General features: G+C 41.7%; 1 protein-coding gene across 2 annotated transcripts; it reads right to left on the minus strand.

The window, feature by feature from the left end:
• Nucleotides 1–801: 801 nt before the first annotated feature.
• On the minus strand, nt 802–17,299 carry mtus2b (microtubule associated tumor suppressor candidate 2b). Of its 2 annotated transcripts, none has more exons than XM_086080266.1 (14): nt 17,174–17,299; nt 14,358–15,645; nt 14,068–14,245; nt 13,810–13,986; nt 10,360–10,443; nt 8,801–8,970; nt 5,620–5,686; nt 4,636–4,850; nt 4,180–4,285; nt 4,044–4,117; nt 3,809–3,907; nt 3,159–3,278; nt 2,927–3,024; nt 802–1,599 (listed from the first exon to the last, which is right to left on the minus strand). In XM_086080266.1, exons 2-14 carry the CDS (start codon nt 15,546–15,548, stop codon nt 1,392–1,394), a joined length of 2,787 nt encoding a protein of 928 aa, XP_085936392.1. In that variant the 5' UTR covers nt 15,549–15,645; nt 17,174–17,299; the 3' UTR covers nt 802–1,391. The 2 variants fall into 2 exon arrangements, with proteins under 2 accessions (XP_085936392.1, XP_085936391.1); XM_086080265.1 differs by having other exon boundaries at nt 2,927–3,027.
• Between the last annotated feature and the right edge of the window lie 481 nt (nt 17,300–17,780).

Genomic DNA, 17,780 nt, shown 5'->3' on the forward strand with positions numbered 1-17,780 from the left:
CTTGAGAAATGTAAACAAAGACTAACAAATCGAGGCTGTCAGTGAAGGCGGCGGACGAGATTCCAAAAGATGATTAGGACCACGCTGAAAAAAAAAATTATGATTTTACAGGAAATAGAATGGAAATATTAGGATAAGGTCGTGACATTTAGGTCGTGATGAAGTCAACAAAGTTGTAACTTGACTGGTTAACGGCGTGGATGTCAAAATTCCCACACCAACAAACGCATCGCGACAACTTCCATCGAAACGCAAGTATACATTTTTGCCCGTAGCATTCAGACTTTACTCTTTTTACTCAAAAGGTATTGCAACATTACTCTTGTGGAATTATAACTTTATTCTTGTAAATGGTGACTATTTTCATTTTTTTCTTCTTTTCAGCGTGGCCCTCCTTTGTAGCAAAAAGCTGCTCAAAACAAGCTAATTAAATTTACTTGTTAATTTCCTAAAACATTTCCTTTTTTTTTCAAAAGTCTACCGGTCAATTTTAATCTAATAACTCTAACCTATTTTCATACAGTGATTCTTTAAAATCTTATTCATGAAAATTATTTTCATACAAAGACATCTTGCAAAAATGCCTAAAACGTGAACACATTTTTTTTAAAGAAAAAAAAACAAGGCCTTTAATCATTTGCCTGCATATTTAAATCATGAATGTTATTTTCATTTTAAATTAGTTTTTCTCTTCACAAAACAGCTGACTTTGCTGACTATATTCCGTTTTTATGCAAATTCAATATCAGAATTGTGGCTTTAGCCATATTTTGCTGGGCATCCAAGACGGGGAAACGTGTATGTGTGTGTGTGTGTGTGTGTGTGTGTGTGTGTGTGTGTGTGTGTGTGTGTACCACATTCCTCAATAAGTTCTACTTCCTGTTCTATGGTTATCAGCCCCTTTCTTAGATCAAAACGCAACAAAACATAAAAAAATACCCGTGTTCCTGTGGACAATGTGGCCTGCAACTGAAAGATCCCTGGTTCAATTCCTGTAGTCGGCATGAGGATACGGCCCTTGAGCAAGGCACCCATCCTGCAAGTTCATTTTCTATTCTGCTTGTCCTCATTCGGGTCCAAGTGAGTTGAAAGCCTATGCTAACCGAATCCATGAGTAATTGAGGGGTTATGCCACAAGATGGCGACAAAGGACTTACTTTTTGTCTAAATGAAGCTCCGCAACTCACTTCAATGGTTCCTTGGCGCCAAGATGCCATATAGATGGAAGCTGCCGAGTTCCCTTCGATTGTTTTTGATTGGCAAAGTTTGGTCCTTGGAGGAGGTCGCTGGTGGAAAAAAATGGCCTGAGTGACGGATGACATGTCAGTGTGTCGTTTGTTCTCAATAGCACTCCTGTGTGTGGCTTCCAGGAAGTGTGACGGTCGCCGCGGTCATTGGTGGAAAGAGTGCGGGCGGGCGGGCGAGCCGGGCAGGGAGGGCGGCCGGTGGACGGGCGAGCCGCTGGGCGACATGCGAGGGCTGAGCTCGCCCGTCTGCAGACGCCACAGCAGCTCCTCGTTGGTGCGGCTCAGACGCTTCTTCTCCGTGCTCTCCTTCTCCGCGTGCACCTGCAGGTTGGCGTTCTCTTCCGACAGTTGCCTGCACGCACACGCGCGCGACACCTCGGCGTTTAGTAAGCGCAGCTGACAGCAAACACGCGATTAAGAAATAAATAAAAACACACACGGAACGGCGGGAAGTGAAAAATCGGGTTGACTTTGTTGCGGTCAAATTAAAATGGAGTTACAAAATTTGGTCTGTTTTCTCTTAATATTGTGATTTTTTTTCTTTACTTGTAAATTAAGAATTTTTCTCACATTATTAGAATTTTTTTGTTGTTTGATGTGATTTTTCTCACAATATCAAAATTTTCCATTAAATTACTGCTTTATTCTCATTGCATTGATACATTTCGCAATATTTTTTTTCTTAAAACTATTCTTGTACAATGATGACTTTTTTTCTCCGAATTTGCTATTATTCTTAATCTTTAAAGTTACAACTTTATTCATACAAAATTATACTTTTTTTTTCTCAAATGAAATTTTTTGTCCAGACTTTTTTTTCTCTCCCTTGCAATATTAAGATTATTTTCTACAATCATTTTGTTATATTAAGATAAGTATTATAATAATTTTTATTACGTTTTGACTTCAGTTTTTTAAATTTAGTTCGTTTTTATTCATTTTCTGTTTGTTGATTTTTAGTAGTTTTTATTTACTCAAAAATACTTAGTTTTCGCTTAGCTTTTATTAGTTTTAGTGTTAGATTAAGCATTTTTTTTATATATATATGGAGTACTTGTTGAGTACAAGGTTAAAAAAAAAAAGGTCACTAACTACAATTTTTGAACTTACTTCTTCTGTACTGTATTTAAAACATAATCCAAAAGCTCATTGCACGTTATTAATTGACAAAGACAAATATGAAGGACATTTTTTGCTATAGAAATATATGATGTAATTTCAGGTTAACGCATTGAAAAAAACAACCCTCATAATTATCGGACTAGACTTAATCAACTTCATAATTGTACTATTACCTTAATACCATATTTTTCTGACTATAAATCGCTCCGGAGTCGCACTAGGCCAAAAATGCATAATTAGGTAGAAAAACCATACATAAGTTGCACTGGAGTATAAATCACATTAAGTCAAGTATAGTATAGCATAAGTCTAGAGTGCCCTCTTGTGGCTGTCTGTGAAATTATATTTTCCTCCGGTATATTGTTTCATGTATATAAGTCACAAGAACGGCCAATTTATAAAAAAAAAGTCCAGAAAATACAGTATTTATGGGTAACTCTTTGAGCATTTCAAATTTCTCCGAGATTAACACCAGAGCGCTGCTTTATATTCTCAGTTGGCGTGTGGCGGCTGTTTTATGAAGCCGTTAGCTTCGGCTCCTGTTAGCGCAGGCCCACCTGGACACGGCGAGGTTCTTGTCGATGCGTTCCTTCAGATCCTCGTTCTGCTGCTGCAACACTTGCACTCGCTCCTCGAGATGGACGTTCTTTTCAGCCTGCTCAAAGACACAAGGCCCGAGCGTGCGCAACTTTAAATTCTTCAAATGATAAAAACATTTCGGTGACAAACTAAAAGCACTGCATTTGTTTTATTTTGTGGGGGAAACAAATCAGAAACTTCTAATCCTACTATTTTTTCCAGCTCGGTAATCTTCAAGTCCTGCTGATGGATTTGTTGGTTCTTCATCTCCAGAACTTCCTTCAGGCTCTTCAGATCTTCCTCGATGTGTTTGTACGGCGCCAAAGCATCCTGCAAACACCACATCGGCATTCAGCCAGCGCAGACCTCTGCCAAGGCCATTTTTGTGCAAACCATTTGTCTCGTTTCATTGAAAAATTGTCTCCTGTCGAGCTATACAATTCCACTCCGATCCTGTGGGTGGCGGTAATGTTTATCACAACGCGGGTGCCCAACTGCCAAACGCAGTAAGCTTTTGTCAGGTTCAGTCAACCTAGAACATTTAATAAACAACGGACAGGAGAACGGACAGAGATGTGCACAGATTACAATCTCCTACCCGTTCTTAGGCACACTCTCCCGGGCCCTCTCTTTTAAATTTTTTTTTTTTACAGGGCATTCCAACAACAAAATGTTTCAGTCCTTATCTTGTGATAAGGGCACAGTTTCTGTTTTGCAGCTGCAAGAGCACGAGTCATGCTTTGCAATACTATTAGAGTAAATATGGGATAACTTATGTACATTTATTCTAACATCTTCTTTCGATCTTAACTTTTATTTAGACCCCAAGCCTAAACAAAAATGTAACAAAGATCTCTTACCACTATCTGGTCGTCGGTGCTCTTGCGAAGGGCTTCCTCGAAGCGTTTGGCTCGGTCCCTCAGGCTTCTGTTCTGGAAGGTCAGCATGTCCACCTGATCCTAGATCAGCAAAGACACGCATTAGAAAATGTTTGCTTTGTAGGCTGTCGCGTTATGAAGTCAAGTCCTTTATGTGTATCTGGATTGCCACATCCAATATGGCGACATCTACATATCTGATGTTTGTGCTTCTCACCTGCAAGGAGAGTCTGATCTTCTCAAACTCCTCCTCCAGAGACTTCCGCTGCTGCTCATGGGCCATTTTCAGATCTAACACAACGCATGTAATATCATATTTTTGTTTATTGCGCAATGGATGCGTCGTGTCCTACTTTTGACGGTGCGAGCGTGCTCCTCCCGCAGGGTGGCCAGCATGTCGTTGTGCGTCGCCTCCATCTCCACCAGGGAGGCCTCGTGGTTCTCATTCATCTCCTCCATCTGGTGTGAAGAAGACAACGGTTATGAATAATCATGAAAATACTCCCATTTATTCGACTAATATGACTTCGTTTCATATCTAATTGCAGGTTTGTAGGTCGGTCAAAGTAGCAAAATTACAATTATTGTCACAAAATAACATGTTTTGTTGTTACAATATTTTAACTATTCTCATAAACTTGTGACCGTTTTGTGTGTTGTGCGTATATGAAAAAACCTATAAAGCGACATAACACGACGTTGGCACTGAACGTTTGGATTCTAATGGACTTCTTATGTCGTTCTTGGCATTCAACGAAGAGAAATATCACTTGATAATCTTTTGAGTAGGTTCGTTTGCGTGCGGTCACCTGATCCTGCTGCTGCAGCCGCAGGTCGCCCAGTTGCGCGCGCTGGAGTGTCCTGAGGCTGCGGGTTTCGGCCGAGTGTCGCGCCCTCAGCCGCTCCTCCAGCGCACCCAGCTGGGCCCGCTGCTCGGCCCGCAGGCCCCCGAGCTCCGCCTCGAAACGCCGCTCCAGCTCCTGCTTCTCCCGCTGCAGCTGCTCCCAGTGGGACACGCTGAAAGCTAACAGTCGCACCTCACTTATCATCTCAGAGTGTTGCATAGCGATAGACTTCTGTTTTTTTTTTTTTATTATTATTTTTTTTTTACTGTTTCCCAACTAGACTAAGTGCAATTTCTGCAGAAATTGCGTGGGAATGCTGGAAGCTGAATGCTAATAGCTGGATGCTAAGCTGAACGCTTATGAAGGAAATTGAAAGATAAAGTATGTGAAAATTAAGAATTTTTAAATTTAAAAGGCAAATGAATATAAAGAAAACTTGAACTGCAATCTGTCTAAAGTGGGATTTAATAATTTCAGAGAAATTATAATCCATTTCCTGATATGATAGTCAGTTGGTATACATTCACTTAGCATAATGGCCATATATTTGCAACGTACAGTCGGAGGTGGGATTCGAACCTGCGACCTCGTGGTAACTGGACACTGCACTTTACCAAATGTGCCACTGAGCAGTATCAGACAGGTGGTAATGATGATAAGTTGTATGTATGGAAGTGGGCGTGGAAATTGGGACTTCAATGTCAGTCCCATTGAAAATGAATGCGGAAAATTATGCCAATACTGTAACTAATGTGGAATCAGATGATATATTCCTAAAATTGCGTGAATTTTTGAAGCAAGTGGTGTAAATCGGATGTATTATGTGGGAGTTACTGCACGGCAAAAAAAAAAGTGAGGATAATTTCACCATTAATGTGAGAAGTCATGACAACAAGGTCGCGCCTAGCTAGCATGTAGCATCCCTTTTGGTATTTGGCACTCACTTACCCACTTCATCCCTGATCCTGGCGAGCTCCTGGGACAGTTCCCCTTCCCTCACAGCCGCACTCTCGCTCTGCAACACAGCACACGCGTGACGTTCTTATTGATTTATTCATGATTCGAACCGAAAGAACGTCGCAAATCCATCTTGGTGACCTCATCGGGGATATATTGTGTTTTATTCGTCATCACCAGCCCCGCCCCGCCCCGCCGCCCGCTGACTCCGCTCTCTGGGGAGTCATGTGACTTCCCATCTTGATCCTCCCCGTCCGCCCTCGCCATGGCAACATCATCCTTGTACTGACACATTGGAAGGATTCCAGCCTTCATATTGCGGATGATGCAAAAACACTAAAAGCCCAAATAAGCTTTCGGGTGAACTGTGGTGAGTGCCGTGGCGCCAAAACCCGAAACACTCAACCTTGTCCATTTAATTAACCCTCCTGTCCTCCATTTCAACTACGCTTTTTTTCTTATAAAAAATTAAAATACAATATAGCGGGTCATGTTTTGTTTGACATATTTGGCAAGTTGAGATCATGAAAAGCTTTTTCTTCTGAGTCTAATTGACCTGCTAGCAGAGGTGGCAAATCCAGGTCCAGAAAGTAAAAACCCAGTTTGGCTTTAGCCCCAGGTGCTAGTTAGCTAGCTAGCTCCCTAGCTAGCTCCCCGGGTACTTGTTTATCTGCTAGGGAGCTAGCTAGCTAGCACATGGTGCTAAAGCCAAACTGTGGCAGGGTTTTTACTTTCTGGACCTGGATTTGCAATCTTTGCCTGCTAGCATTATAGCTATGCCCAAGAAGCTAATGAGAAGTTAACCCAACTGTAATAATTTTTTTTGACTTGATGAAGCACAAGTCGCAAAAAGTTAAAGACTCATCACAAGATTGCTGCTAACCTGCTAACCAGATGCTTTAATAACATTCACATTTTTATGTGGGTCAAATTGTTTTATTTTAATGTAATCTTGATTTTTAGATGTAAATATTTTGAGTCCAGGGCAGGGAATAAAACTTCTGCTTGCTTATTTTTGTCATTAAACAGCAGGGATGTTCAAAACCACTTTTTTTCACACCTATTGGAGTGTGAGTATTTACTCTTGACTGGTATCGGCATCCTTCGTGAGTACCCGATACGTTGAAATAAAGCTGCTATTGGCCCGATGCCCCGCCCATCGCTATGAGGTTTTAATTTAAAATACAAACAATGCAAATGTCCTCCAACCATTCTATTATGTTCCAGGTTAAATTGAACTGGTTCAAAATTATTATTATTATTATTTTTAATCTATAATATTTTAGATAAAACTTCTTTGCCCTTATTTTCCTTCTTTTATTCTTTTTTTTTTTTTTACTATACATTATAAAAAAAATATTTTTTAATTTGCAAACAATCCCCTTCCTGTTACATTGAATGGCAAATTTACCTGCTTTAAAAAAAAAAAAGGCTTGAAATAATGTCAAGAAAATTTTGTGAAAAAAACTTCAATTGATGTCTCTATTTTGTGTGGGTTTGTTTTGGTATTTTTATGACATATTTAGACATTATTTTTAAACTCCTAAACATGGTATATTAAATTATTGCCTGCACAGCTGCGATCCAGAAAACCGGACCGTCGAGAAACACAAGCAAGGCTTTGACTCAGCACAATCATAAAAAATTAAAAAAAACTGCTAAAGCATGCACGCAAACACACGCACACGCACACGCACACACACACACACGCACACACGCAATGGCACATTTATCAAAGTATTTTCCACCTGCCGGCTTTACCGTGCCATCCAGACAAGGCGGCCGAGAACAGCGATGGCCCATACACGCTAGCAGACTGCAGCATCCCTCAGCCGGCAGGAAGATGCAGAATGAAGAGGAGGAGGAGGAGGAAGATGAGATGGAGGGAGGGAGGGAGGGAGGAAGGGAGGGAGGGAGGGGAAAGCCTCACTTGGTCTGCTTGCGTCCGGAAAACAAAGACTGGGTAAAGCCGACTCAACAGAGCACGCCCAGTCATTCTTTCCTTAACCCTTTCAACCCCAACTCAAAAGCTACGAATTGCAAAAAAAAAAGCACACACACGCGCAGCCATTCATTTGCATCTGCCGGGGATACAAGAAATAAAACGGGCTCAAACTGCTTACACCAAGTAACACCTAAAAAAAAAAAAAATCCCCAGCCTTGTAAATGGCAATATTAAAATAAATGTTCATCAAAATCGGCGACCCACTATTTGTTGGGGATGAGGACCGATCCCGATCCCAAATAGTGAAAATAACAAATAACCAGCTCTCTTATAACTGCCATGAAAACAAATTCTGTAAACAAAAAAAAAGATGGGGGCTTGAATCATTAAAAAAAAAAAAAAAGCATATGAAGAGAGTTGAACTGAAGGAATGTCGAACCGTGAATAAGCAGGAGCCCGTTTTCCTAAAAAGCACGTGCGCACCATTTAACATTAACGTTTCAACATTTAATTCTGTGATTCTTCACAAACCACTAGAGGGAGCCTGCGTACTGCCCATGACTTGGAAGATAGGCTAGGTGAGGATCTGCCACTTTCAAAAGAAACACGATCATGACAAAAGCCAAATAAGGAGTGCTGCAAATTTAGCAACAATTAGCGTTAGCTAACTGCATTAGCTTCTGATAAGCGGCACATATTCCAATGTTCGGCAAAGATTGACTGGCGACCAGTCCATCGTTTGTCTACATGTGCCCTGATAATAAATGGCGACCAGTCCACTTTGTGTTGATATAAATCCTGGAAGTGACTGGAGAGTGCGACCAATCAATTTTGTGACTATATGCTCACTGTTCATCGTTTGTCTTGCTCCCTGGCACTAACCGGCGACCATTCAATTGTTTGCCTACATGTGCCCTGATGCCGCCTGGCGACCATTCCATCGTTTTCCTATACGTGCCCTGACATTGACTAGCAAACAGCCCATTTCTTTATCTTTTTGCATCCTGGACTTGACTGGCGACCATTCGGTTGTTGGTCTGTATGTGCTCTGAGACTGACTGGCGACCAGTCAATTGTTTGTCAACATGTGTCCTGGTATTGCCCGGCGAACCATTCAGTTATTTGTCTCTATGTGCTGATACTGACTGGTGACCAGTCAATTGTTTTGTCTAAATGCCTGCACTGCCACCGCCGCCGCCATCTTGCATGTGGCACGTACGTACGTACCTTACGACAGAAATGCTGCGTGGTGATGGAGAAGACGCTCATGCAGAGCGACGCCTCCTTGAGCTGGGCCTGCAGGCTGTGCAGCTGGCGTGCCTGCTGCTCGCAGCGCTCCCTCAGCAGCTTGATCAGCGCCCGGTCCACTTCTTGCGACGACCCCGACCGCCCGCGCACTGCCGGGATGCCGGACACGGAAATTATTTCACCATCAGGCGTGCCATGGGAAATAATCCAATTTGCGACGAATATGTCATTTGATCTATGTCGGCGATGTATAGTGACAGGGAGAACAATTAAAGGCTCTTCCACTAGATGGCAGGAGAGTCCATTTTCCTACTTTGTTCTTAACATCTTCAAAAATTGTGTTGCAAATTAGCGACAGCAGGAGAAAAAAAAACTGTTGAGAACCAGTGGGTGAACCGATGTTAAGTAAATCTATTCTCATCAGAGGTGGCAAATCCAGGTCCAGAAAGTAAAAACCCTTGTCACAGTTTGGCTTTAGCTCCTGATGCTAGCTAACTAGCTAGCTAGCTCCCTAGCAGGAAAATGTTGGATTATTAACATTGTTTTTCTGTTTCAATTTATATTTTTCAAAGTGTTTTTTATTTTAGTTAGATATGTTACAACTGTTCCCCATATGTTAGTTTATCTGTGGTCTTTGTCCTCTTCCCTGTCATAGTGAGGTGTCTGATTTAATCTAAATGAGAGGTGTCTGAACAAAAGGTCGGTCCATAAACAACCCTGGTGCCAGGAGGTGGTGGGGGCCGGGTGCCCACATCCTTTGAGTTGATCAAGACACATCCTGAAGAAAGATAAGACTGGGGGATGTGTAGACTTGAAGACTCTTTGTCAATAAAGGGGGTGGGAACTGTTAGGTATATATGGGTGAGTGTAGTTTGAAAATGTTACACTTCTGGGACCGGGGCTATTTGAGCCGGGTTCTAGAGATGCCTTTCAGACTCTGAAATAAAGCTAGCAAAACTTCTCCACGAGACTTCAACTTTGAATTTTATTTGAACACGCAGAAATCAAAGAAATGATTTCCAACAAAAACAAGCACCATGGGAGCTAGCTACAGAGCTAACTAGCTAGCACCTGGGGCTAAAGCCAAACTGTGGCAGGGTTTTTACTTTCTGAAACTGGATTTGCTACCTCTGATTGTAAACAATCTTTCAACCTAACAGAACAAAATGTAAAAAAAAATCACACGTCGTCAAAATGTGTGACGGCCGACTTCGGGTCATGGATTGACTTGACCTCTTTTGGGCTTCCCTGCGTGTCGCTCTTCAAGCGTGTTCTGCTCAAGTCATGCAGCAGGATGCCTGCCGCTGCTGGAGTCAGTTGCCGTGGCAACAGCGAGCGGGCGGGCGGGCTAGCCAGCGCTCGTAATGAAGTGCATGCCGAAGATGGATGACGACGGAAAAACGGGCTACGGCGCTCACACGGATCAATGACTCCTTTCGCACTAACAGTACATGCAACAAACAGTCATTGCGCACGCACACGCACACATTCACAGACGGCGCGAACAGTAGAGCGCAACGTGATCCGCTGGGACTCACCAGGGGATTGTGACTTGGGCGAGACGACTGCACATTTTTTAGGGGAGAACGCCTCTGACTCCTTCAGCGTTTCTTTCCTCCAAGCTGCGATGTAAATTCATAAATGTCATTAACACAAATCAACAGGACTTTTAAGGTTCTAGAACAATTTTTTCAAATACAGAAAAAAAAAAAAGAAGCTTTAAATAGCTTTACTTGTTTCTAATGTGATTAAATCTTGTGGGATTCCTCGGGAAAAAAAATAACACAAAGTTGTTGTTATGCCATCTCTGACCACTGAGGGGTGCAAATTCACAAACACTCCATTGTTGTAAGGAAAGGTTTATCATATTCTCATATTTTGAGAATAGTGCTGCCAGAAATGACTTAATTTCCATTAATTCGTCAGGGAATTATTATTCATTTACTACGGATAATGTATCTTTTTTTTTCATCTACGCCAGAAATAACGACAGAGACAGACAACAAGACAAGTTTGTAAACAATTAACCCGTTCCTGTTTAGGAAACTGGATTATGTTATATACTGTGCATGTGATCTTTTATCTACAATAATGCGTACTAACTTCTATCCAGAGAATACTGATAAAAATATTAACACTGAAAGAAAATATTTATACAATCAAATTATTATTTTACCTACAAAAATCATTTGTTCTGTATGAAAAAGTAAATTTTACAAGAGTTTGAAAAAAAGTGCAAATAATATTTGGAAAAAAATCTTTAATTTTTATTTTTAAGAAGTATACTGAATAAATTACTGCTTTTTTTATTATGAGAAATGTATTCCACATTTTACAAGTTGTAATGTTGAGAGGAAATGATCTTAAAGCTGAAAAATTAAACTCGGACTGATGAGAAAATTATCATAATTCTGCGACAAATATGCGGTAATATTACAGATAAAGGGAAAAGTCTTCATGTTAGAATATTTGTTTAAAAAAATACAAATAAAAACATAACACTACAAGAAAACACTTTATTTTGGGAGGGAGTCAAAAATGTTTCCAGGACAATTATTGCAAATCTGCAATGCTACAAGAATACATTGTTTACTTTTAGGATTAAAAAAAAAAGTCAGTGTTATGTAAATAAATTAGTAATTTATTTTAGGAAAATAAAAAACGCTTTTTTTTAAGGACAAAGAAAAAAAAATATATATATAATTAATTAATTAATTAATTATTTAATACATTTTGGAGTAAAGTCATAATGTTAAATGAATCTATTTATATATTTAGGATATTATTGAATTAGATTATGCACTGCATTGAGGAAAAAGACATAAAAAATAAAATTCATAAAAATAAAGTCGTGATTATATTCAAGCAATGTCCTGTTCAAGGTTGGTACACATTTTATTTATGCTATAGTAATTTTATGACTTCACTCACAAGTACTACTTTCTTAATAATAATAATAATAATAATAATAATAACAATAACGTATACTGTACTGTATGTCATCACTGTTGTGAACACAGAGATGTTTTCTCACCAAAATTCTTCAGTAAAAGAACAAAAACATGTTAAGTATTCATGAAATCAGCTACGTTTCTCAATGTTCAATTATTAACAAAGTCATAAAACGCTGGAGGCTCAACGTGTGCTCCCTGCAACAATCCAGCAGGGAGCGTGCTGTGCAGATGAGATTTGATTTCTTTCTGCTCGTTATAATTGGAAGTGGGCCGACAGTCTCATAATGGAGTCGACTGGAGGAGCGGAACATGCTGCTCAGTCACTTTTTTTTTTTTTTTTCGTGACAAATTATTGTGCACTCACAAAGGCCATTTGCAAATAATAATCCCTCGTTGTCCCGATGACATTCCAAATTTTTGCTCGACCGCACTGATTAAACCAGTCCAAAGGCTTACGATCAATCGTGAGAAGATTTGCTAGAGTGGAAATTGACAAAACTGGGGCGGGTTGCACTGTTTTTCTTTTGACCCACTTTTATAGTTAATTAAGTGTGGATTCAAGTTATAAACATTTGGTGCAAGCACAGCATTTTGGTATAAGCTAAAATGGCTAACATCAAATGGTCGACCTGTATAGTTTCACACAAGCACAGTTTCGTTACGATACATGCTAATTCTTTAGCTTTAAAATATTTGTCAGCTCATGTCAACATTAGTTTAACAATTGATATAGCTATAACCTTAGCTGTCAGCTATTATCAGCATTAGTTAGAACATGAGCTAAACTGAACAGCAACAACATGAGTGATAGCATCAGATGAGCTAAAGCTAACATTTTCTGTAGCTATAAATTATAATATTTGCTAACTACTGTCAACATTAGCTATAGTTCAATACGAGTTAAAATGTGCTTAAATTATCAAATTATCTGTTCGCTAATATGATTCAGATTTATTGCTGTAACTGTGACAGTAGTTGTTAGCTTTTATCAACCTAACTATACAAGGTTAACATTTGCTATTGTTATAGCTAATCAGAGAAGCGACTCAAAGATAAGAGATACAACAACTGCAACGTCTAAGTTTGTTTGTTGTTTTAAAACTCCCAAAGACAGGAATATATTAACTTTACAGTTTAGCTAACTGTATAGCTAGTGTTGAATTATTAACATTGTTTTTCAGTTTCAATTTATATTTTAGCCGTTTTGGATTTAGTTATAGCTGTGTAGCTCAATGAATAGTATTGTCTATTGTATTCTTATCTGTCTCTCTCGTCTGAGAAAAGAAGGGCAACAAGTTTCTTTTCCACTATTATCTAAAAGGGAGCATAGCCTAGTACCGGTCTCAGTCGGTCGAAGAGACAGGCTGATTTATTATTGTTTTTCTCTAATCTGATTTATATCTATGGGAACTTGCTGATGGGAGGAGAGGGGGATTTTCTTGTATTCACTGATTTGCAATAAATGTACTGTGTGCTGGAGGAGGAGACACACAATCTGAACAGAACACGGCTTGAGTGTCTTCATTTTGTGTGATCAGAAGCTTCTGTTATAATGATACCTTTGCAAAGGGACTTCTTCACCAGAATCTCACCATTCAGTTAATTGAACACGGAAAGAGTAGAATACAAATATTGTCTACTCTAACACTAGTCAAACGCTAACTAAGCTTAATGACGCTCGTGCATTGAACTGAGACGACAAGATAGCAATTGACGTACAGAGGCTAGTTTGTGACCCTTTAAAAAAACGAATTGTGGATTTTATATAGTATAGCTAACTAACGCAAGTAGAGATACGGATGACTTGACGTGACTTCATGATGACTCGTCTCATCTTGCTTGAAATTTTGTGAGGACTTGACTTGTTAGAATTTTGCCACAGTAACTTGGCATACTGTATGTGACGTACTTTAACCTCTGGCTAACCAGAGCTAAAGCTATAACCCTTGGCCAAAGTTAACAAAAATGAAAACACATCATTAGTGCTTGATGCAGTTGTTCATCAATTGGGCAGTTTTTTAATCTAAAACTTACTCTGTGAAGTTCGGCTGCCGTCATTGGACATGGACGACAAGCTCCTCATGATGCCCGCGGCGGTGGTCACTCTCGCAGGTGGGAGGGAGGAGAACCCCGGAGGACGAAGACCGGAATGGCCTGTTTTAAGCAAGAGGTTCCTGGGGGAGGTTTCCGGACCCGACCTCCTTTGCTCCCCTATAAGGACAGACGGCCAAACGAAAAATAACGAAAGGTAGCAGCAGGCGAGCAACCAAAGACATCTTGACGGCGTCGCACCTGAAGCTTCCTGGTAGCCGCTTGCTCCGGGCTGGCTGAGGACTGCCGGTGAAGACTTTTGAGCGGCTTGCTGAACTCGTGTTTTGGCCGCGGGTTGTCTGGTGACGGCAACCAAGCCCAGCTGAGGCCTCGCACGTCTGGGGGGACGGCAGACGCCGGCTCCATCTTGAGAGATGTGCTGTTGAAAAACATCAGGCGACCATCAGCGCCGCAGATCAGATGATGATGTCATAAAGTCGAGGTGCGATCCGTTTGAGTTGAGTAACAAGGGGGTGTGTCTTGGATCTTACCTCCTGGGGACATTTCCCAGGGATGTCCTCGAGAGGTCCACTGCCGGCAGAGGAACAATGTCCAGACACGTCCTGCCTGTACTTGCCAAGGATAGAGGAGCCGAGCACCGGCGATCCTTTAGACGGTGGTCCAACCTTCGGATCGGCGTGAGTTGCCATACTCGAACCGGAGGACTGCTTTGGGTGGTGCGCGGTGCCTTCAGGCGGTGTGTTGGTCCCTTGCGATTTGCCTTGAGGAACCTTGCGTACGCAGGTGATGATTTTTGGACGGACATTTTTGGTCTTTGGCGGAGAAGAAGACCTCTTGGGATCAGAGTCAACCACAGGTTTGGGGATCCCGCTACCCAGAACCCGGGCGCTCTGCGCCTTTGCCGGAGAAGCAGGGGTTTGCTTCCTGGGCGACGCTGGCGTCGCCGGGCGACTGGAGCTTACCCACGGCTTCCTTCTTTCCAGACTGGACGAGCGGGAGACATTCTCCAAGGAGTTCTTTGCGGAATTTTCAAAGGACAACTGCTTCTTGAAGGTGCGCTCAAAGGAGAGCTGCTTCTTGAAGCTCCTCTCGAAGGAGTTCTGTTTTTTCAAGGAGTTCTCAAAGGAGCTTTGTTTTTTGACCACTTTCGGCGGTGCGACTTTTGTTTTGCGAGGGCTCCCGATCTCGTCTGCTTCTGCGCTTTTATTGGTTGAAACATTTCTGACGGGCGCCGCCTTATGTTTGGCGGCTTCTTTCGCGGCTTTATTCTTCTGGTTATTGTTCCTGTTGTGCTCGTGGGCTTCCGACACAAGATCTTTGGTGGAGTTCCAGTTGAGATCCACCCAGGACTCGAGAATTTGATCTGCGTTTTCTGTCCCGCCGCGGTTGTCCACGTCCGCTGCGGTCGTGCCGCTCGAAGATGGCTGATCCTTGCTGCGCTCCCTCAGCCCGACAAAATCCTCTCCGTCCTCCACCGGGTCGGCCCCCAGTTCCTGACACTCCAGCATCTCGAATTCTGCCAACTCGGGGTCGTCGCACTGCGAGTCCGTTCCCCAGACGACCACCTTGTCCCGCTCGGACAGGGCGTCGCTTCCGGCCAACCTGCCGCCGCCGCCGCCGCCTCCCTCGTCATCCGTCCTGATGTCGTTGGCGTTCCCGTCGGCCGGCGCGTCCTCCGCCGCCACGTTGCCGTTCCGCAACGGCGCTGCTCTCTCGCACATTTCGGACTCAGCGGTTTGTCCGCCTCAGGGACGGCCGGTTTACTTCTCTGTGGTTACGATCAGTTGAGGGGAGATCATTTCAGCTTAGCACCTGATCCTGTAAAAAGATTTAACAGTTACTTGCTATAGCACAAATTGCGATTTTCATCTGGACCAACATATGAACCAAATGAAGTGGCTGAAGAGGATAGTGTCAAAGGGGGTTAAGGTTTTCACTGAAGCAACCCCCTTCGCTCCCCCGGCAGTTTTACTGGATTTTGACTGATTTTGCAAGGTCCACGGAATGTTCTGTTCTATTGCTATAAAAACATGGGACCTAACAAAAGAAAGATTCGAGTCTCTTCTTTCATCAGGAAAAAAGTGTATTTGTATCCGTTTCCGTTTTGCAGCAATTAGAATATAGCTAAGTTTCGTCATTATTCACAAATCTGTTGAAAACACTGGCAAAAAGAGCTTGTTTGCAACATGGCCCTGGCTGATCTCTAATACTCTGCTGCCACCTGATGGCCGTTTTCTGTAATAACTCCCATTGCTCTTCATGTCAGAAGCTGTATCAAAGTCTTCTGTATGCTCTAGCATAAAAAAAAAAGTAAAAATAAGTTTTACGGAGTGAAGGATAAAGTATTAAAAAACATAATTGTATGTTTTTGGGGTTTGAATAAGGCGTGCAATTTTCTACTCAACATGTGTTATTTACCATCATTTCGATACCACATGAAGGCGGCATTAAACCCGACACTGGACTGACCTGTGGGCCGAATAGTTAGAATCGCCAACCCGCAAAATTAGGAGCACGCTCGTGTATAATCAATTATTTTAAGTGCACAGAGACAGCCAAACAGAAACAAACGTACCTAATGAAGTGGCCGGCATTTCACCCTTTCATTACATCGCGGGACACTTACGCGCGCTTTCAGAAATAATTACACACGCTGGGCTTGTGTAGGTGATTCTGGATGCAAGATAACAGCCCCCAATGTGACGCCTTCACGGCACCTGGGAGACGCGGGAAATTTATGTTCTCGTTCACAAGCCTCCTCAAAACTCGTTTTGCCGCCTCCGTTGCCCCTCCCCCCTCCGTCGGGCAGGTCATCCTGCTACCTGCCTGCTGAAAATGTCCTCCTTCCAGCTTCCCTCATGCAACCTGAGAGCTTCTACAATAAAAAAAAAAACATTTGATGATTTCGAGGCGTTCGCGAGAGACTGCGTGGAAGCCTCATGAAATATTGAGGACGGAAATGGAGGAATCACTTTTGCTTTTTGATGCTCTGCTGGTTGGCCCCACCTTCTTATTGTCAGGGGAGTCAAAATATGCTCATTATTATTATTATTATTGCCATAATTCGATTTTTTTTTTTTATAAACAAAAAGCAAAGAATACGACATTTTCAGGGCCGGAAAAACTAAACACGTGAGCACAAGTCACTTGTTTCCAAATTATTATTTTACATTTCTAAACAGTGTTATGCGATTCTGTAAAAAATACAAAAAAAACTGCCTTAAGGTGAGACGAGCTCCCTTTTCCAGAAGCAACATATTCACCATCATCTTCATCCTCACCTGCAAGCTCACCTCAAATGCTCATTCTTTTTGCAATAAACAAGGTCAACATGAAAAGTTCTCACCGTGCATCTCGAGGAAAAGCATCAGATAATCATAATCGTGATTAGGATGAAGACGCGCAGTCTGCAGCATCCCGCGAAAAAAAAAAAAATAGGCAGGGATGAAGAGGATGATGATGATGAGGGGGGATGCAACGCCCACGTGCTCACGTGAGCCCCCTGGTGCTCATACGCGGAACTTCAGCGGCCACTACTGTATTTAATGCACGTCAGGATAAAAAGTTATTAAATTGCTCAAATTTGCTATGTTAATTAATTTTTAGGGGCTTTATTTGGTTAAATTAGAGTGTCATCAAATTTGCTATGTTAATTAATTTTTAGGGGCTTTATTTGGTTAAATTAGAGTGTCAAAATGCAGCTTTGCTTTTACGTACTTGTATTAAATACACGCATTAAGAACACTGAATATAAATAAAAAGTACACAGGCAAACTGATAACAAATATTTACAAGCGAAACTTATTCAGGGTTGAAAACCAGATGTAAAAACAACAAAAGAAAACTTTTTGTTGTTGATCCAAAGGAGCGTCCTGCCTAACAAAGTCTGCCTAGCAACATGTGACTTTGACACATGTCAACGCAGCCAATTGTCTGTATCCATTTTGCAATGT

This window comes from Leptonotus elevatus, chromosome 7 (genome assembly GCF_054856555.1).
Source record: "Leptonotus elevatus isolate MCC_2025b chromosome 7, RoL_Lele_1.0, whole genome shotgun sequence".
Lineage (NCBI taxonomy): Eukaryota > Metazoa > Chordata > Actinopteri > Syngnathiformes > Syngnathidae > Leptonotus > Leptonotus elevatus.